Source organism: Panicum virgatum, chromosome 5K, assembly GCF_016808335.1.
Source record: "Panicum virgatum strain AP13 chromosome 5K, P.virgatum_v5, whole genome shotgun sequence".
NCBI classification, from domain to species: Eukaryota; Viridiplantae; Streptophyta; class Magnoliopsida; order Poales; family Poaceae; genus Panicum; species Panicum virgatum.
Window position 1 is genome coordinate 60,651,775 of NC_053140.1, and position 21,239 is coordinate 60,673,013.

General features: G+C 52.0%; 3 protein-coding genes and 1 pseudogene across 3 annotated transcripts; 1 reads left to right on the plus strand and 3 right to left on the minus strand.

Moving 5' to 3' along the window:
* Positions 1-3,433: 3,433 nt before the first annotated feature.
* On the plus strand, positions 3,434-4,738 carry LOC120709215. Its single transcript, XM_039994760.1, has 2 exons — positions 3,434-3,788; positions 4,225-4,738. Exons 1-2 carry the CDS (start codon positions 3,528-3,530, stop codon positions 4,417-4,419), a joined length of 456 nt encoding a protein of 151 aa, XP_039850694.1. The 5' UTR covers positions 3,434-3,527; the 3' UTR covers positions 4,420-4,738.
* A 2,198-nt stretch (positions 4,739-6,936) lies between these two features.
* LOC120709217 (probable inactive purple acid phosphatase 16) lies at positions 6,937-8,886 on the minus strand. Its single transcript, XM_039994762.1, has 5 exons — positions 8,473-8,886; positions 8,101-8,328; positions 7,721-7,997; positions 7,459-7,633; positions 6,937-7,378 (listed from the first exon to the last, which is right to left on the minus strand). Exons 1-5 carry the CDS (start codon positions 8,747-8,749, stop codon positions 7,166-7,168), a joined length of 1,170 nt encoding a protein of 389 aa, XP_039850696.1. The 5' UTR covers positions 8,750-8,886; the 3' UTR covers positions 6,937-7,165.
* A 2,683-nt stretch (positions 8,887-11,569) lies between these two features.
* LOC120710322 lies at positions 11,570-18,867 on the minus strand. The gene is made up of 4 exons (XM_039995950.1): positions 18,750-18,867; positions 17,323-18,269; positions 14,284-14,416; positions 11,570-12,700 (listed from the first exon to the last, which is right to left on the minus strand). Exons 1-4 carry the CDS (start codon positions 18,814-18,816, stop codon positions 11,763-11,765), a joined length of 2,085 nt encoding a protein of 694 aa, XP_039851884.1. The 5' UTR covers positions 18,817-18,867; the 3' UTR covers positions 11,570-11,762.
* Positions 18,868-20,024: 1,157 nt separating this feature from the next.
* LOC120710835 lies at positions 20,025-21,159 on the minus strand (annotated as a pseudogene).
* Between the last annotated feature and the right edge of the window lie 80 nt (positions 21,160-21,239).

Below are 21,239 nucleotides of genomic sequence, written 5' to 3' on the forward strand. Positions count from 1 at the left end.
TTTTCACTGATCCCCCCGTGTAGTCGATTGAGTAGCTAATAGGTGGGAGGACCGGACGCTGGTGCTGCAGGGGGCCAGCCATACACCCTCAGCGCCGCGCGCTTGGCGTGTTGCACGGTGTCGCCCGTCGCCGCTGGAACTGCAACGGCCGCAACAAGGCCTCACCGCCGACCACTGTCCGTGTCCGGCTGGCCCGCATCGGCCGACGGGGACGCCTGGTCCACGTACGTACAAAGCAGCTGACTGTCTATATATAGCTGCTAGCTACCAAATTAATCTGATGTACGTGGCTGCTCTGTACTGCACGTATTATATAGTACATAACATATACACAGCCTACAGTAGTGACAGATCATCTAATGCCTGTGTATGTTTATTTATATATCTGTATATATAGACACATGCATGTATATATATATATATATATATATATATATATATATATATATATATATATATATATATATGTGTGTGTGTGTGTGTGTGTGTGTCGCGCTATCGGTCGGTCATTTTCTTTTATGTGTCGTCTCGAGTTTGGTGGCTCGTGATCAATGTGCGTGCCGGCGGGGGGCCAATGCATGGATCCATGGATGGACGACGCAGCTGCAGGCAGGCAGAGCATGCAGGACAGCCGCAGGAGGTGGCCGGGCCTGGGCCAGTAGTGATGATGTGCTAGCTACCCTTGGCCGCTCATATGCGTTTGTATTTTGTCGTGTAGGATCTGGATCGCAGAGCTACTCCGATCCTAGCAAAAATCCATGGAAGGATCCAGCTCACTTGTGGCACTAGTACGCTGGATTGCAGTTGCAGATCGTTGCATGCAGTGGCGGCAGCACTGATCTGACACGGGCGCGCCTCGCCTGCCATCGTCATGGCGGCTAGTTTATTTCTCGGATACCGCCGATGTCTATGCGCGTGTGCCGGTCACGTGCACATATATAGAATCTTTTTGAAAATTCACATATATAGAATCACGGGTAGTTAAGCAAGTTATTTTTAGCCCAACAGCAGCCCACAAAACAGCCCACGGTCCATAATTCGTTTCGGCATCACCGCGTCCTGCAAAATTCTGTAGGCAAGCAGCACCGTAGGTAGGTAAGTCAGATGTTCAGTGGATAGAGAGGCCCTCCTACCCCTTCTTTTTTTCTCTCCCTTTCTATCCCGTTTCTCTTTTAGACGATTTTATTCAAATACTTCAATTAATTCATCAAGTGTGCAGTGTAGATATGTGCCATTCAACAATTTCAAATGGTTAATCAACATTTTTCTGTAATCTAATTCAACATTTAGTATAAACTAATTGAACATTTTATACGAAAATGTTCAAACAATATACTAAATTGTTCAACTAGTTAATTCCAAATGTTGACTTTTAAAATTTAATAAAAATATATTCATATTGGATCTCATTGTGTTGGATTAATTCTTAAGAATATAGTGGTTTAAACAGATTCGAAATTGAGTGTACCATTTATGAGAAAAATACATTTGAACCTCCGAATCCAAAAAATACCTACACCTACATGTGTCCAGCTAACTCCCTCAACGTACCAACTCTCGAGCCCGCTGCCCGCTGGGCGCTGGATGGCTGGATGGTCCGCTCTTGCTGTGTTGCCTTAAATCCGATGGTAGAAAATATTCGCACGGATTTCAAACATTAGAAGATACGTAAACAATTTTCTTCCGGAAGATGTACAAGATCCCAGCCAGGCAGAGGACGTTTGAAGTGGCCCAAGCTAGCCCGGCCCAACCCATTTGAACGAGAATTGGGTTTAAGGCACGGCGTGGGGTTTATAACTAGAAAATGGCAGATAGATTGGTGCAAGGGAAAAGAAAGGAATATAGGGTCAGTTTCGCAATTAGCAAATGAGCGAGGGTCTCGTTCGAAAGAGCACTCCCACACCTGTAACTCGACTTGAATTTCTCTAAGGTGGGTCCAGTGTGCTCGCAAAGTTTGATCATTCAACGACAGGTGATGCGGATCGGAGGAGGAAGACGACCGCTGTCTGCCTCTTCACGTAGCCGTGGAGCCGCAGAGCTAGAGCAGGGCGTCGCTCACCGTTGATGTACGTCACGTGAAACTGCCAGTGAACCTGGCCTGGTGCCTGGTGGTCACCGGCAAGCTCAGCGTCGCTTTAGTTAGTGATGTGCATGTGCCCAAAGAATCCACACCCACGACAGTTACTACTACACTGTTTACGACGAGAAAAACGCCGGATAGAATAGGATAGAAGAATCAGTGGTGCCAGCCAAAGTTTTTTTTTTTGACAGCTCAGGGGTATAGTGACAAATTTACCAGAAAAGATCAGGCAGAGACGATGTCTTTTCTCCAATAATACGGCTGCAAGAAATTAAACGGGTGGCAGTCTGCTCGGCGGGGCTCCGGCTAATTAAGTGGCTAAAATGAATTCCTCATACGACACGCGCACGTCAGGCAGCGCGGTGCGGTGACGTGACACCAGCGGTTACAACATGCGTGCGAGGGCGATGACGTGGGAGCGTGACGTGACGTGACGGCGGCGCGAGGGAACTAGTAGCTGCTGCGCCCGCCGGGAATTGAAAGCGAAAGGGAGCGGAGGAGGAGGAAACCGGGCGACAAGCAGGCAGCTAGTAGCCGCACGAGCCAATTGCGACGCCGACGGCGACGCCCGCCGACCCGCCTCCGGTGGTCGCTCGGCAGCGACGTGCGATCTTGGCCGAAAGCAAAGCACGGGAGAGCAGCCAGTGGGGATTTGATTAGAGAAAAGGAGAGCCCCGGCGCGACGTCGCCGTCACGGACACGGGAGATCACAGACATAAGTAAGGAGTAGATCAGTAGATTACAGCAATAACAGGGGGGGAAACGGAAAATGACGCACGCCTTGGTCGCCCGAGGTGACGCTCTGGTTGTGCTTTTGGCTACTTTCTATTTATTTTAAACAAAGTATTGGAGCGTGCCACCCGGAGTCCCGGACCCGGTGGTGACGGGATTTCCCATTGGCTCGTAGAGCAGCAGCGGTTTTGTTTATCTTTACTGACCGACGCCGGTGATCGCGACCGGCTGGGAGATTCCAGTTTCCTTGGTGCAACCACCTCCACTTCCCTTGCACCGAATTTTCGTATGTTGCATGCATCATTCCGAATCTTCGCTTGCGGGCCTTTCAAATCGAAGGAAATAAAAAAGAGAATCGCTTGCGTCATGGCTTCGAAAGGAAATTTATATGGAAAGAGTCCAATTAGTAATTGGTTTCGGCCCATTGGGTAACACAACACAAACGATCCATAATTTGGCCTTTTATTTTAGTGGCCCACCACCAGCAAACAGATATGGTACGTACATGGGCTGACCATTTCCACACGCTTTGCTTTTGGTGCCTAAATGGGCCTAGAACGCCTCCCAAAGGCAAGTGGCAAGTGGCAAGTGGCTGCAACAACAACGGATAAGGCAGGCAGGCGAACGCTGCTGGGCACGACGCGCGGCGCTGCGCTGCGAGCGGAAGGCCTCCCCGCAGCCGAGCGAGCCCCGCTCTGAAATCTGAATCCCCCCCATGGCGCGGGGCCTCGTCGCTGGTCTCTCTGTGCCGGTGCGTCTCGGCGCCAGCGCCGCGCCGCCCTGCACCGGGCGGGCCTCCGCGCGGCCGGTGGGAGGGCGCGGGCGGCGGCGGGGCCTGATGGTGGTGCGCGCGGGCGGGCCGCCCAGCACCAACGCGCTCATCCTGGCCTTCGTGCTGCCGCTCTCCCTCTTCGTCGGCACCCTCGTCACCGCCGCCCGCGTCGCCGACGACCTCGACGACCGCTTCCTGCGGGAGGTACGTACGCAGACGAAGCGGAGCGATATATACTTGCATGCTGACCCAATCAATATAATTTGCCTCTTCGTACCTGCCACCACACCAATGCAATGACAGTAATCAGTAGCAGATGCTCACTAATTGGCTAGCGCATTCCAAGTGAGATTAATTACTTGAGCTGGTTCGTTCAAAAAAAAAAAATTACTTGAGCTGAGTTCCGTTAACATCGCAAAATTAAAAGTGAGTAAAGTTGAGCTACTTGAGTACTACTAGAGTCGTGCGACAGATTATTTTGATTTCTACCTGTGGTTGTTTGGTTGGGATATCTACACAAGTCTAGGAGGCATCAAATTCGTCAGGAGCATGCATGTATGATTGTGATCTAGCGCTGGGCAGAATAATAAATACTCCCATATGTTTACACTTGTCAAAACGGTTGCCTACCTGTACGCAGATGGAGATCAACAAAGCGATACTGGAAGAGAACGAGGCTTCTGGTGAAGACGATGACAGAGAGTACGACGAAGACGAAGGGTATGAAGAAGAGGAGGAGCAAGCCCCGGTGGAGGAAAAGGAGGCCGTTGTTGTTGGTGCTGCGGTAGCTGCTGCTGGTACACGCACCAGGAACAGGCCGAGAAGACAAGTATAACAAGATCCCTGGAAAGATGCGCGTGATTTTCCTTCCCCTGTTCTAAGACTTGTGATGGTCGACTCTCTTGTCTTTTAGGGAAAAAAAAGGGGATGCTTGCAAGTGTGAAGTTTGACAGGCAGAGCCCGCATGTTATAGACAAAACTGCAGTGCAGTATTTTGAAGTAACTTGTCCTATATAGTATGCGATCACAGAACGGAAACTTTAACTTGAATCAGCCTGTGTGTTTGATGAAGCTAGCGCAGGGTAAACAAGTGGAAGGTACAGCCGCGATGTATCACATTTGCATTGTGTACCCAACCACTACTGCTTGGTTCATCATTCCCTTCCGTGATAGCACTGCTCATTATACACAGCACAGAACACATGCGTGCCTGTCATTCTGTAGTTCGTCAGCTGGTTGGTTAGTGCGTCCCTTAATTATACTGACGCCGGCCGTCAGTATAGTTAAGGGAGGGACGAGTCTTGTGTGGACTATTTTGTTTGGCAGACCGGCCGTCGACGGACGGGCTGGTATGCACGGGCCTCTTGGGCCGAACCAAACTATTTTGTTTTTGAGGGCGGGCCGAAACAAGCAAGTTAGGCTTAGGCATGCAGCTTGTCGGGCTTGTCGCAGATCTGAACGGGGTTCACGACTTGCACCCCCCGAAGCCGATGGTGACTGCATGTCTGCATCATTCACAAAATTTCTGTTCCTTTCCGCGGCGGAAGCGGAGCTGCGACGAAACGAAGCGAACGCCTCCATGGGAGTTAGGCGATGATGCCGCCGGAGCCCCGTCAAACGGGGCAAGGCAAGGCAAGGTAGGATGGATTCAGCTATGAGTCCGGCCGGTCAGCGAGGCTTGGAATTCCACGAGCCCGGCCAAGGCGTGGCTTCGTATCGATCTGTATGTACGCGGTGCATTCTCCTGCGCAGACACACGAGGCCGCGATCGGCGGAGGACCTCGCCCTGTACGTTATGTATGTTAGGCCGCCCGGGATAGCGACCACCACCGGTACAGTTCAGTTCACTGCAGCAGCTGTTTCAGTAATCTACCAGCTAATCTGGTACAGGCCCGTACCTAGCCTGCACGTAGCTGCAGATAATCAGCAGCAATCGAAGATGGCGAAGCATCAGGGTGTCGTCGCACTGGCATTGCTCCTCGGAACACTCGCAGCCATCCCTACAGGTACGAGTACTACTGTTATGCATGGCCGATGGCGCCGGCGTGCGATACCTTAATTTCCGAACCCATACTCCGATGTTCAACGAGGACCAGAGGCTCGGAGTAGAGATGGAGAAGCACTTCGGAATATTGTTCAACCCGGACAAATCCCCGGCATACTCCATCAATTCCCAAGCGAGACTCGGACGGATTAATTTGATTATACAAGAACAAGACAAATTACGTACAGATCGATATAGATACACGTACAAATAACCAGATACTTCAAATTTGATGAATAAACTATCAGATACTTGCCCAGCGCGGCAGGGAGACCTGCCCCCGCTGACGGTGGAGCCGGTCGATCCGTCGTCGGCCGTCTTCGCCGGCGAAAGGGAATCCCCCTCTCTGCTACCTTCTCTTGAGCCCGCGGGCCACCACGGCGCGAGGGGTCCGACCTCGAGGAAGACGACTCCCTAACCTGCTGAATCCAGGCCGTAGAAATCCAATCGAACGGAAGGTGTGTGCCCAGGGGGTGGACGGTCCACCCCCGGTCGGTATTTCAAACGACGTCCCCCCCCCCCCCCCCCCCCCCCCCGCGTCGCGACGCGAGCCGAGGAACGCCGCCTCCGCTTCAGTCCGTGCCTTGCCGGATCTCCGCCGCAGCCAGGCCGCTCCGTCTTCCCCTCTCCCCTGCCCATACCATACCAAACGACGACCAGTCGACCAACGCTCGGGCGCACAAGGGATCGGAGGCCACCTCTCCGCCTCGCTCTCAAGCTCGCCGCCGGAATCAGGTCTGGCTTACCGTTCGTCCATCTCGTTTCTCATGGAGGTCTCGCAGCCGCACGCCCTGCTTCGATCAAGGTCCATGGTCCACGCGATCTCAGCCCAGCTTCGAGACCAAGGACTGCAACTCTGCAAAGCTGCAGTAGCGCTGATCACTGCCTCAAGCCAGCCTGAGAATTCCGCTGTTTCAGTTATTCAGTTCAACCATTCAACGTCATCTCAAAGTCCTGCCGTATTTGGCCGTCTTCACCAGCGAGGCAGCGACAGGGAATCACCTCCTCTGCTGCCTTCTCTTGAGCCGCGGACCAGCACGGGTCCAAGCTCGAGGAGGAAGACGACTCCCCAATGCGCTGAATCCAGGTCTCGCAGCCGCACGCCCTGCTTCGACCAAGGTCCAATGTCCACGCGATCTCAGCGCGCGGGTTGCTCTTTTGCAGGAACGCAACTCTGCAAGCTCCAGTAGTGCTGAGCGCTTCCTCAAGCCAGCCTGAAAATTCCGCTGTTTGTCAGTTATTCAGTTCAATCATTCAACGTCATCTCAAAGTCCTGCCATATTGTTCCTTTCTTTGATAGTCACCAAATTTTGTGATCCCCCACTACAGTGAGCTGTACCCCTTAGAATCTTAGATGATTCATCATGCGACCATTATTTCAACTAAATGGGAATACAACCCCACCATTTTATCCCAAAAAAAAATCAGGGCTCACACTTTGTAATTTACAGAAAATAACCACTCAGTCCTATGGTTCTCTTTCTCTCTTTTTTTCTTAAAAAAAGAAATCTCCTCTGTACATGAAATTCAGGCAGATTCAGGAGCTTAGTGTAACATCACTGTGCTTCGTCCCGTTCTCCATCCGTATCCATGACACAGTCGAGGATGGGTTCTCAGTTATCTGAATGATCCTTGCTCCTCTGGGCCAGTTGCCGTAACCTCCATAACCGGTGTGCCGAGCAAAACATAGCCACATCTTCTCGTACGGGCAGCACCAGTCCAGCCCGTGGTTGTGCCCAACAAAGATTGCCTGTCAAAAGAAAACAGTGTTATTTTACATACGCAGTAGTAAATACCATGGCACATTACTGATCTGAGTCTGTGACATACCTTAACTGACGGCCTCTTTGCAAGAGCATCCATCATACCCCATTCAGCTGCTTGTGGCGCCACATCCTCCTTGTTGATAGAGCCAACACAGGGCTTCCTAATTTCAGATTTGGCCTTTGGAGCTACCTTGACATATGCTGTGCTTGGTATGTGCCAAAAGATCAGCTCAGGGATCCTGCAGGCCTCAAAGAAATGATGGGGTAAAAAGACAACATAGCAGTATCATCAGTGCGATTAACAGACAAGTTGCAGTATGTCTGACCTTCCATTTGGATTCAGGAACTGCGACTGGCTCTGAAACCACTTGACCTGAGCACTAGATAAGACCTCCGTGTACGATCCTCCACCGGAATCAAGGAAATACAGGAGCAGAGCCGGGTCGTCGTGGGAGCGTGAGAGCACTTGCAGGACGTAGTTGGAGACGCCGGGCCACAGGTCCTTGGGGCCGCTGGATGAGTAGGACAGCCTGTTCTTGCTGATCTCTGCTGTGATGAGATCAATCCGCGGAGTCCCTCGGAAGCTGCATCCTTGATCCGCACCTTATTACACACAACGGGAAGCAAAGCAATCAAGGACCTCAATCAATTGAGAAAAAAAATTAGATGTTTATTTTTCTATTTCAAGTTGTTCATTCATGTTTACCTGAAGCGGACATGCTCGTGGGTGGTGGGCAGCGCAGCGGCGGAACGCCGTCAGGGGAGAACCACTCGGGCGGCCACTCGAAGGGCATGTCGTCGTGGTTCCCGAACACGGACGCCCACGGGATCCCCCTGCCTCTGGCCGCAGAAACCGCCCTGTCCCAGTAGAGGCTCGCGTTGGGGATCGGGAGGTTGTTCGCCGTCACGAGATCGCCGAGGTACACCACCAAGTCTGGAAAGGAGAGGAGCTTCCGAGCTTCAGTCTTCAGAGGAAAAAACTGGGATTTTGCAAGTGCGCGTGCTGCATAGGGGTACACAAGGGCAGAGCAGAACGCAGGGTCTAGAGAGACAGAGCAGAGCAGAGCAGGCACCGGACCGGGCTTCTCGGCGTCGAGGACGGCGGCCATGACGCGGTCGGAGCCGGCGTCCTGCGCGGGGCCCCAGTCCGTCCACGCGTCCTCGCCGTAATGCAGGTCCGCGAAGAGCGCCACCTTGAACGACCCTCCCGACCCAAACCGCAGCGGCGGCCGGCTGGCGTCGGCGCCCGACGGCGGCTGCCCGCGCTCCGTGGCCGTCGGGCGCAGCCCCGCGGTTGTGAGCGCCAGCGCGGCGAGCAGGACGCCCGCGGCGGCGAGGCTGCGCCGCCACCGCATCTCGGCCTCGGCCTCGGCGTGGCCCCTACAACGGGTTTGGTGCGCTCTCGGTGGAGCTGGTGCGCGAGACGTGACGCCTGGCCGTGGCAGCTCGGACCAGAAAAGTCAGGCAGGCAGTGATTGATGCCGGCCCGTGTGAAATTTTAAACCACAGCCAACAGCGCAAGAACGTCGCTGCCGCTCCCGTCCTTGAGAAAACAACGTCAGAGCTGCCGTGCTTGATCAGCCGATGCATCTGCATAATTTCGTCACGCAGATTGGAGTCATTAGTAGGCCGATGAAGGTAAGAAGAGTGTGTGTACAGGAAAGAGAAACAGAGGCTGTTTCGTTACGCTGACGGGACTCGTAGCATCGGAGCCCGTCAGGTCAGCAAAAACCGGGGAGGGGAGGGGAGGGGATATGCTGCAGGAGCGCGCAAGAACATGCTTTAACCAACTGGTGCGCGTGAATCCTACGTGTGTCCCACTGCACCATTTTCTTCTTAACCAACTAGTTAAAGCCGTGCGTGCTCATCGTGTTATTTTCTATGAGATTCTAATCTATCTGTTTGTCAGAACAATAATATTATTACTACTGGTAGAGTTAGCAGTAGATGTGAGGAATGTTGATTACTCTATCCTGCCTGTGATGAGTGAATTGTCAACCGTGTGGTGTGATCGTGCGCTTGGTATTTGGATTGCAAGTACACGGGCGTCGAGTGTCGACGGATAGTTGCCGTGGAGGAGCTCGGGCCGGGCGGCAGCTGTGGCGTCCACTCCTGAATCGAGGACGCAAGCGGCGATGGAAGGCGGGTTTCTTGGTTTGCGCCACAAAACCAAGGAGGCAGACGACGGTTGAAGACGCCAATTCGTGGAGGCACGAGCGTCGGTCTCGGGACTGACGGAGGCGACGGGCGTCGACGGCGTCTAGGGCCTCACTGTGGGCGAGGAGGTGACAGGCGTCGGGCAGCGTCTAGGGCTGTTAGAAGGCCGAGGCGGGAACGACGTCTAGGGCCACGGCGTGGAGGCGGGAATCTTCCCTCGCGTGAAGTTTTGGCGGTTTTCTCAAAACCAGCCACCTACCCGGGTTTCGCGGACCCTCCAAAACCGCGGACCGGATCTTCGTCCACACGGCGGCATCGCGAAGAAGACTTCGACTCGAAGAAAGAACCTCGGCCGTCGGATGAGATCATGTATCTTTTTCCGATTTTGCCTCTACGGGCTTTCTAGTTTAGTTTTATGTCTAGGGGTAGTTTAGTCCTTCTCGTATTAGAGCTAGTGGGATATTTAGGAGAGGTGGACAGCCACCTTCTCTCTCAGTTTTTTTCTTTCCCCTGGCGCAAGAATAGAAGAGCTGCGCTCTTCCCGTCGCCCCCTTCCTATCCTTCATCTTCCTCCCTCTTCTCCCCTAGGGTTAGGATTTTGTGATGAAAATTTGAGACCTTGTATCATGGATTCGCTGGGAATGGAGGCCCTACTCTCCTATGCCCTCTTGGGGTTTTTGATTTGAGGTGATTCGAGTTCTTGCTGCTGTTCTTTTTCTTTTTCTTTCTGTTTCGTGGCCTAGCAGGTAAATCGAAGGTGCAGCTCGCCCAGGGAGGCGCAGGCGGCGGCGGCGGCAGCTTGCTTTGCTGCAGGGATACGCGCGGCAGGGCACAGGGCAAGCACAGGCAAGGCTCAGCACACGCGCAGCTCCAGCAGGCAAGCACTTGGGGGTGCGGAGCACACAGCACAGCAGCAGCATGCAATAGCTCGTTGGTGACCAGGTGCAGCACGCAAGGTGAGTTCTTGTGCAGGGAGCCAAGGCGTGGCCTAGGTGTGAGGGGAGATGAAGCTCGACTCAATCCACGGCGTGCAAGGGATAGCCGCATCACCACGCACTCAAGGTGCTCGACTGAATGCACAGCCGGTCTAGAAACAAATCAATTAGCTAGCTTTAGTTAGTTTTATTCTTGCTAATTCTTGTTAGCTTTTGTGTGCTTATTTGTTCTAGGCTTTAGTCATGCACCTAATCACATTCCCGTAGTTTGTTCTTTCTGTAGCTTTTGAAGTTTTGCTGTGGAATTAAATTTCTTGCTCTAGGCCATAATTAATTTCCTGCTTAATTGAAATCAGAAAAACCTCTAAAAATTAGTTGCTAGCCTTTTAATCTTGCTTACTAGCATGCTAGGGTTAGATTAGTTTTTACTTGAGCATTTAATTTCGTTTTTGTTCGACTAACCCTCTCGTTTTGGTCTGTTCTCGTTTTGCCTAGTTTCAACTCGTTTTGCTATTTGATTGCGTGTGCTCTCGGGTTTTGCTTCCGCAAGAGTTTTGCAACATTTTGATTGTGCTCCTAGCACTAGCTGCTTGTCCATGCTGCGTAGTGTTGGCACATTTTAGAAGCAGTGGTGTGGTGTTTGTATCGGGACTTTTTTTTCCTCCTCAATTTTCGGATCGAATTTGAGGCTCTCATTCAACCCCTTCTGGTCGACTGTCCGGTCCCTCAAGATGATTACAAATATCGTGGCAATACCGGGGAGGTGGCTGCCAAGGTAACAAGATCGCTCTCAAAAGTCAAAGCCAACATTCGCGGCAAAGTGATTCAAATTAGGAAATCGGACCACTAAATCAAGCATAAAAATTTATAATCATTAAGTATTTTGTAAATGATATATTAATAATAATATTGAGCTATATGTACCAACCAATTCAAACTAAAAGTTTAAACTGATGGAAAAAGATGGACGATTGACTTATATTTTAATAGATAAAAAATAATTGACAGTCAAATCCACGTCTAGTTTCAACTGTACTTGAGAGCACGGTGAAATGAAATTCAACTTTGTTAGCCCAACAAACGTGTCGAATGCCCAAATCTCATTACACCTCGCACACACGCACACTACGTAGACGTGCATCAACTGCTGTCTGGCACGTATACTATACACATGGCATGGGCCATGGACCCCTCCCAGCGTACACGTCCGAGCAAACAAGAACTCAGCGGTCGCAATAACCAAAAAACGTACGTATTCAGTATTCAGGGTTTGCCATCAGGCGCCGAAGGTGATTGGGTAAACCCTGTCCATGTTGGGGTAGAAGAGCCCCCAGTTCTGCTCCACGCCGGCCTCCTTGAGGTCCTCGTTGAACATGGCGAACACGTAGGCCTCCACCCTCCTCGTCGGCCGCCGCGGCGTGCCCTGCCGCACGTGCCGCACCAGGTTCTGGTTGTACGTCATGGCGTTCTCCACTGACGCCGCCGCGCCGCCGGCCGTTGGCCACCCGGTCTCCGACACCACCACCCGCACCCTGCCGCCCCCGAGCTTCGCCACCGCCGTGTGCAGCGCGTCCACCGTCGCGTCGAACAGGTTCTGGTACCCGTAATCGCCGTCCTGCACCACCGTCCCCGGCGACGTGAACAGCGCGAAGCTCATGTCCATGCCCAGCGTATTGGTGTAGACGAAGTACGGGTACAGGTTGGCCAGGAGCGGCGCGCGGGTCCGCTCCAGGAAGGCCACCACGTAGCCCATGAACGAGAGCGCCTCCGCCGTGAACTCGCCGGCCGACGGCGGGAGGTGCACGGCGATGGTGCCCTGCGAGATGGCCGTCGTCACCTTCACGTGCCCCAGCCCCGCCGCCGCCAGCGCCGCGTGGACGTTCTCCATGGCGGGCACCAGGTGCGCCGTCTCGCCGGCGGGGACCTCGTTCCCGACCACGACGTACCGGAAGGTCACCAGCGGGTGGGCCTGGATGTTCTGCCGGACCCAGGCCGCCGCCGCGGACTCGCTGGTGGCCAGCGCCGGCAGAACGTCGTTCGGCGCGCCGACGACCACCTTGATGCCTGTGCCGGCGAGCGCCGCGAGCGCGGCCGGGTCCGGCCAGTAGAGGCGCACCACGGTGAAGCCGTTCTCGCGGAGCATGCCCACCACGGTGCTCGCCGGCGGCAGGTTGTCGCCGCTCGTGCCGTAGCACACGCCAACGGACGCCGCCCCTGCAGCATTGGACCTCGCCATTATATTGATCCACACAATTCAAGTGAGCAAAAGCTCAATTATTATAATCTCTAATAAACCAACACAACAAGATTAATAATCCAATTAAGATTGTGGTTTATTAGTAGGGCAGCAGGGTATGTAGAATGATCACCAGCTACTTCGATTTATATCCATAAAAAACTGATGAGCTATGTACTTGAGCCATCGTATGCGTGGAAGGATCGATGAGTGAGTACTAAAGATGGGTCGCGGTACATGAATGGAGAAGATGAGTGAATAACTGGATCCGGTACATGTTGGGGATGAACATGCGTGGAAGCATGTATCGGTAATCGATTTGATTAGTTTGATGTTTCTTGTTGCCAAGAGTTAAGTTGTGATGGCGTGGTAGTACCTCGTATGAATGGTACGTACTCTCTCTGTCTCGAGTTCTCAGCTGCAGAATCAGTCAACTACACTATATGGAGTGCACAGGACGTTCAATTCAGAAAAGGGTGGGCTTAATGCTGTTCAAACATCCTTTTCTGAACTTTTTCTTTATGATGGAGGAAGAAAAGGACAGGTAACTGAAAATTCAGGTAGATTCCAAACGTTGCAGCCTGTTTCTTTATGTAGTGCTCTTTGATGGAACATGGTGCTAACTTATGTTGATTATTCTCTACTTTCTGACTGACGATGATGTTTTACATTCTCCCGATGACTTCCAAGAATCTAGCTAGGTGAACTACATGTCCTGTAATGAAGGAGGTAGTTTTTGACCGTTAACTCAACTGTGAGAACAAAAGTAAGCAATCAGCAGGCTAGACCAGCGACTTTTGTAACCCAAAAAAAAAAAGGATTAGAGAGCTTCTGTTGCAACGTCTGCAACAGGACCGTTAGTTAGTCCATCTCGCCTCCGAAAGGGAACAAAGAGATGTCCATTCCGACAGAAAGTAGTAGCTGCTGGCTGCTAGCACTAGAGCTCTCCGAGCCGGCGGGCAAGCTCGAGTGCCTTACAAGCAACATGGATTAGTGCAGAGGAAATGCAGTAATAACATCTATTTTGTTAAACTAAACAAAAACTTCCTCATGATAATCAAGCTGCTCGATTCGCACTGGGAGAAGTAACCTGGCCGTGCATGCAGGTGATCTGATGCCTGAATAATCGGTTGGTGCAATATTTTTCGGTTGCAGCCAGAAGGCATGAAGTGCATACGTGCTCTCGTACCAACAAAAGCTGGTATACAGTCAAGCATCGTCATGGGACCCAATTGACTAGATTGCGGTCCTAACGGAATGTAGCTTGATGAACCAAGCGACCAAGGGAACTTAAGCTAAGAGAAGGAAGGCTTTGCTTGCACGGAGAAATTAGACTTGATGAGCCGAAATATATGCTGATGCTAGACTGCTCGTAGATCGATCCAATCAACAAAAATGCTGGTGCTGTTCCTAGACGCCACCGCTGTCTCTCTTGTTCTCGGGCGGCACTCATTCAGAAAGAGACCTCTCGAAGACGAGAAGGATTAGCATCTACGGACAAGCTTATTATTATAATCAGGGTTTCCTGAAACGAACAAGGAAGAGAGATGGAGAGGGTTACTTGCAAGGATAGCAGCCAAGACTCCGAGGAGCAGCGCCATGTCGAAGCCGGAGAAGAATGGGGGAGCAGCAGCAGCTGCAGCTGCTGCTGCCATTGACCTCTCTCCCAAGACGATGACTGCCCAGACTTCTATCTAAGCTTCGAGCTGCTGCTGCTGCTGCTACTTGCAGAGACCGATAACCACCGTTTCTGCAGTACTGGCCAATATATATAGAAGTTGCAGACATGCTGCATCAGTTGAGTCCAAACCAATGTATGGTGCTCTCTGACGTATTAAAGAAAAAACGGCGGTCTCTGTATGCGCAGGTCAGCGTTTGGCCAACTTCACTTTAAGAAGGATGACCCACTGACTCAGCGAGCAACATGCAGCATAGTAGTATGATTTTCTAAAAAAAAAACATACAGCATTTGGGTAGTCGTCACACTGTCCGGTAGGATTAGGAGACCTCACACTTGCACTTGGCTGCTTGCTTGTTCTCAAGTCAAATTAGGCAGCAGGAAGAGGAAGACAAGCAGGCTCATATTCGATCGAGCGTCCGTGCAAAACATGACTCTCGCGGCGCCAAACAATTTGTACCAGAGATGATCTCTAGTGCTCGCACCACTTACGCTTGACCAATCTTTGTTAAATCTGAAGTCTTTAAAATAAAATAAATCTGAAAAGCATCAAGTCAGAGCTAGTGAGAGCCTACACATTGTGTGCATGGGTCTCTGAACCTAACTGCCCCTATGTTTGGGAGTATTTAGGGGGTGTTTAGTTGCGCTCCGTAAAATTTTTGAAAAGACATCTTTTTACATTTGAAGTATTAAACATAGACTAATCACAAAAATAATTACAAAACTCGTCTGTAAATTGCGAGACGAATCTAATGAGCATAACTAATCCGTCATTAGAGGTTGTTTACTGTAGTATTACTGTAGCAATTTAGCGTCTGATTACATCTTAATTAGATTCATTAGATTCGTCTCGCCATTTACAGACAGCAGTCGCAATGCGTTTTTTATTTCGTCTAGATTTAAGTCTCCATGCAGGTGCCGGAAAATTTTTTTGGAATTTGAAATTTTGTAACTAAACACGGGCTCAGTTTCTGAAATATAATCCCGAGACTGCTATCTAGCCTCCAATTTCAGGGCCTACACTACATGCGCCGGACGGACAATGTGCAAATTTGGTGGCCGGAGGACGGATAACCTGGAGTTTATGCAAATGGTCCTTTAATTAAGAGTACAACTGCGCAACGTACGGCATGCTCTGACAAACTCCCATAACCACCGGTGAGGACAGCATGCATTTAGGTGCACCGAATGTTTGGATGTAGTTCCATGCATTTTGTTTTGGAAAATAATGCTTCTACTCTAGCGTAGTTTGTGGCTACCTATAGCAGTACGTAAAATTATCATTTACCAAGGCAGAATAATTCTCTAGACTGATTATCGGTTCTAGCAAATAATGTCCATGACATTTCTATAACACTCTCACTGAGATTGGAAAAAAACATTTTCTTGCTTCGGACTTCGGAGACATAGCTAAGCCAATTTTAATTTACCTCTAGGGAAAAGCTATAGTACCATGCATTTACGTACCTCATGATTCTGTTTTCGAGCAAAGCCAAACTTGCTGGACGGAATTCGCTTTACCAATATTAGGCCCACACCAGATATGAGATGATATCTAGGATGGAGTAGTACTCATCATGCATGCATGGTTTAATTTGTAACGTGACATTTCCTTGGTAATCAGTCCCTATTGCCATGATATAGGTAATCTTGCTTCCCTTTAATTTCCTTTGCTTGCACTTTCTCCTTGCTACGTTTAACTTTTCACTAGACTAATTAATAATGGACCAGACCATTTCTGTTACTCGAATAGAAAATATAAAACGAAATAGTACTGTAGATTCTCGTCTCTTTATTTTAGCTATGATGATGCGTAAAGTCGAAACTTGGAATTAGAAGGCAGAAGCAATAATTGCATAAAACTGCTGTTCATTGCAAAAAAAGGGACCTACAAATGAGTTTGATACAAACGACCTGTACGGATGAATAATTATATATATATATGGTACAGTACTAAACTATGAAAATAATCATAATTTCTAATATTGTTTTTGAACATATGGCTTAATTATTAGGTATCTTCTGCCCTCTCACAAAAAATTTGAACTTAAAAATTTATCCAATATAATACGACGTTAGCGTTTAAAAAAGAGAACTATAACATATTTTAGTGCATGCAGATTATATATATAGCAACCGAATTGAAATAATTTGCGAGTAACCGAGCTGAAATTTTTGTTGAGGACTTAAGTGGTGGATTGTTTGGGTGGTGTTGGCGCTTCTCTTTACTTGTTTTGCGCGGCTGCTCATCGTACACGCAATTAGTGGCCGGGCCGGTTTATGGTTAAGCGAAGCGAGCGGCCAGTAGCGAGAGAGCCCAGCGACCGGCAATTCGGCGTGTGGTTTATGGTCGCCGAGAGAGACGTCAAAACCAATTCCAATGCCTGCTGGCTCTCTTTGGTTTGGTTTATCCACTAGCACTATATAAAAGCTGCTTGCTTAAAGCCGTCTAAAGCCGTCGTCGTCGCCGAATGCTGATAGTGGCCTACGTAACGTAGTGGAAGAAGCAGGTGAGGTGTCAAAAGCAGAAAGTGAACAAGGGCCCGGCTAGTTCTCCCCAAACATACGGGCCTGGGAATTGCTACACTCTTCAATTGGGCTTCATTTGCTACAATCTTGCCTCAGAATTCAGAAATCAGCTCCACACAACGAGACAGTCATATACTAGATTTGTTTGTCAGTTTGTGCCTTTGTGGACGATGAACAATATTGACGACGAAGATGCAAACTGGATCAGAATTGCTTTCCCTTCATTCATGCGTGCACGCTGCACTTTATTAGTTTAGTTACCACTGCTGTGCTTGCAGCTTATTACTCTAGTATTTAGTATTTAGTACTTATTTAGGGTGATAAAAGCATTGAAGAAGATAGAGGCATCTCCTTCCCATCATCTTCTTCTTCATTCCATACTCCGGTTGTTTAGAAGCGGATCGGGTACACGGGCTGCTTGTTGGGGTAGAAGAGCCCGAAGTTCCTCTCCGTGGGGTCCCCGCCCTTCTGGTTCTCGTTGAACATGGCGAAGATGAAGGTCTCCAGCGCCGCCCCGGGCCTCTTGGGCGTCCCACGCCCGACGTGGTCGATCAGCCCCTGGTTGTAGCTCCGCGCGTTGTCCACGCTCGCCGCGAACCCGCCGGCCGACGGCCACCCGCTCTCCGACACCACCACCCTCACGTTCGGCGCGCCGGCCTTCTCCAGCGCCGCCACCACCGCGTCCACCATGGCGTCGAACAGGTTGGTGTAGGTCAGCCCGTTGCCGCCGTCCCTCACCGTCGTCGAGCCCGGCCGGAACGTCGCGTAGCCCAGGCTGATGTCGCGCGGGTTGCCCCGGTACGCGAAGTAGGGGTACACGTTGGCCAACAGCGGCGCGCCGGTGCCCGCCAGGTACCGCGCGACGTCGGCCATGTACCCCTGCGCGAACACGCCGCTGGACGGCGGGAACGAGCTGGCGACGGCGTCGAAGCGCACCGACGTGGAGACCTTGATGCTGCCGCCGAGCCCCGCCGCGGCCAGGGCGGCGTCGAGGTTCCGCATCGCCGGGAGGATCCTCGCCTGCGCGGCGGCGCCCTGGACCTCGTTGCCGACGGCGATGTACTTCATGTTGACGGCCGGGTAGTAGGGGCGCACGTTGGTCTGGACCCACGACGCGGCGGTGGAGGCGCTGGAGGCGAGCCGGGCGAGGACGTCGTCATCGTTGCCGGTGTCGAGGATGAGGGCGATGCCGGAGCCGCGGAGGGCGTCGAGGGCCTGCCTGTCGGGGAAGTAGATGCGCATGCCGGTGATGCCCCTGGACCTGTAGAGCTGCACGACGTCGCTCCTGGACGGGAGGTTGTTGCCCACGACGCCGTAGCAGACGCCGATGGAGTCCACGGCTGCGATTAATTCATGCACACTGTACTGTTAGCTGTTGTAACTTGTAAGCTGACGATGCAAACTGGTAATATTTAATTGCTGGGTGTGATGAGTGCTCTATCGGTTTAATTATGATAGACCTAATAAGATTCCTCCTGTGACGTGCACGCATAAAAATTACTAGCAGACCGATCGTTAGTACTGGTACCGTAGCAGCTACTGTAAAAGTTTTGTCTGAAAATCACCCGGCAGTTTCTTGTACAGATCCATTACAGAATAAAGCAAGGGACAGCAACGAACAGGATTGATTAAATTGCAAAAACAAAAACGCAAAGCAGCAGTTAATAGTTCAGGAACTGCGTCCATATGGGCGCTAGCAGCTGTTTTTTCATTCATTCATTAACACTACTAGTACTAAACGCTGGCAGCACTAGCCGGATGCAAGCAAACAAAACAGAGCGAGAGAAGAGGCAGAGAATGTGTATGGCGATCATCAGTACCTGTAGGAATGGAGGCAACGATGAGAGCAACTGCAAGCATGGAAGAAGCAGCCTGTTGCCTCGCCATTGTCGCGACGTACACCCTTTGCTGGGCACTCGATCGAACAACCGATGTGCGGGGAATGCAAAGCCATGCTCCCCCGCCGGGTCCTTTTATAGACAAGTTTCGATCAGTTGCCAGCCCGGTGCGTTTCCCGCGTCCAGAGACGCATTGCATTCATGTGGTGGCGCTGCGTCGCACCGTTCGCCGCCAGCCGGCCGGCCGCGTTCGTTTGACCGGCGCGGCCGGGATCAAGTTGCGTCGTTGGCATGGCCTGGCCGCGCGTACGTGTCACTCTCCGCTCCGGCCAGCCCACCGCACGTCGCCCTCCGCCCATTTTCCACGGCAATAGCTAACTAGTAGTAGCGTCTTCCCCAAGTCCACCAGCTGTGGCTACCGGTAGGCCGGTCTCGATCTGTTCTTCTGCGCTTTGTGCGGGCGCACCTGACCCCTGAGTGATCTGTGATCATAATGAGCGAGCGAGCGTGCATCGATATGATCGTCCCAATGCGATCGCGTGCAAAGAATAATTTCATGGAATTTCTCCTCTCCCTGCCGGTACACCGCCGGCGATCGCGCACCTTTGCACGGATCGCATGGCGGCGGTCACTGAGCTCCGAACACGTCGTCGTCGATCTCCGATCCTCCCCCAATTTTTCCACAGCAAGGAAAAAAATGGCCATCTCTGAGAAAGTCCAGGGGTTGTGGAAGACGGCCGGCGGGCCTCCACGATCGGTGTTCCTCGCGTACTACTACTCTGCTTATCTCTGCGTCTGCGGACATCCCAATTATGAATTATCTTCCACACCCGCCGCATGGAAATTCTTCTCTCCCTCCCTGCTGCGGCACTCGGAAATTTTCATTTCATCTTGCCGTGTATTTCTCTTGGATGTGCATGATGCGATCGTATTCATCGCGTGCGTACGCCGCCGTATGCGTACGGGTAGAGATAGATGTTGACGAATACTGTACGTACGTGGAATTTCAGGTCGTCGTCTGGGGTGTGCTAACGGATTTGACTTGGACTACGTACCCAACTGGATCGGATTTGTTTCTGTCTCTGTTGTTGATCCTTGTTTTGTCAGATAGCAGTAGCTGCAAAGAGTATTTGATTTCTTTATTGGAATTGTTTTTTCTTCAAGTCTTTATTATTGTTGAGCTAGTATATTTGTGCATCATCTTGCACTGATCTGCGCTGACACGCCAACATAATCCGCCTCGTCGTGATGACACTTTCACCGGAATCTGATGGGGGACACCGCAGACTTGTTTGGATGGAAGAGCCCAAAGCTTTTCTCCGTGGGATCCCCCGGCTTCTGGTTCTCGTTGAACATGGCGAACACGTACGCCTCCAACGCCGCCCCGGGCCTCTTGGGCGTGCCCTTCCCCTTCCCGGAGTGCTCCACCACGCCCTGGTTGTACGCCCGCGCGTTCTCCACGCTCGCCGCGAACCCGCCGGCCGACGGCCACCCGCTCTCCGACACCACCACCCTCACGCCCCCCGCGCCGCCACCACGGAGTCCACCATGGCGTCCAACAGGTTGGTGTAGACCAGCCCGTTGCCGGCGTCCCTCACCGTCGTGCCCGGCCGGAACGTCGCGTAGCCCAGGCTGATGCTCCGCGGGTCCTCCTTGTAGGCGAAATAGGGGTACACGTTGGCCAGCAGCGGCGCGCCGGCGGCCGCCAGGAACCGCGCGATGTCCGCCATGTAGGGCTGCGCGAACACGCCGCCGGAGGGAGGGAACGAGCTGGCGACCACGTCCAGCCGCACGCACGTGGACACCTTGACGCCGGCGAGGCCGGCCGCGGCCAGGGCGGCGGCGAGGTTCCGCATGGCCGGGAGGATGCTCCGCGCCGCGCCGCCCTGGACCTCGTTGCCGGCGGCGACGTACGCGATGCGCACGGCCGGGTTGTAGGGCTTGACGTTGGCCCGCACCCACGACGCGGCGGAGGCTCTGTTGGCGGCGAGGTCCTCGTTGGCGACGCCGAGGACGAGCCTGATGCCTGACCCGCGGAGGGCGCCCAGGACATGGGTGTCGGGGGCGTAGATGCGCATGCGGTTGATGCCGAGGGACTTGTACAGCTTCACCACGGCGGTCGGCGGCGGGAGGTCGTTGCCGACCATGCCGTAGCAGACGCCGACGGACTCCACACCTGCACGCGCCGGCCGCCGTGTGCTAACCATAATTAATCTTTCAAACTCCAATTTCAGCACGTCAAACTCTAATTCGCTTCTTGCTTCATATAATGACGATGAAAAAACAAGTCAAATATGAGCACGCACGTACCCTTTGGAACCAAGCTGTGGAATCCAATAATAACAAACAATGCGAATGCAAGCAAAGGAGCAACCCCGTTCATACCCACCATCTGAAATTCTGAATGAAACCAGCAAATGCAATGGGCAGGTCAAACTGGCACACCTTGTTTTATACTTGACGTCGTCCTTT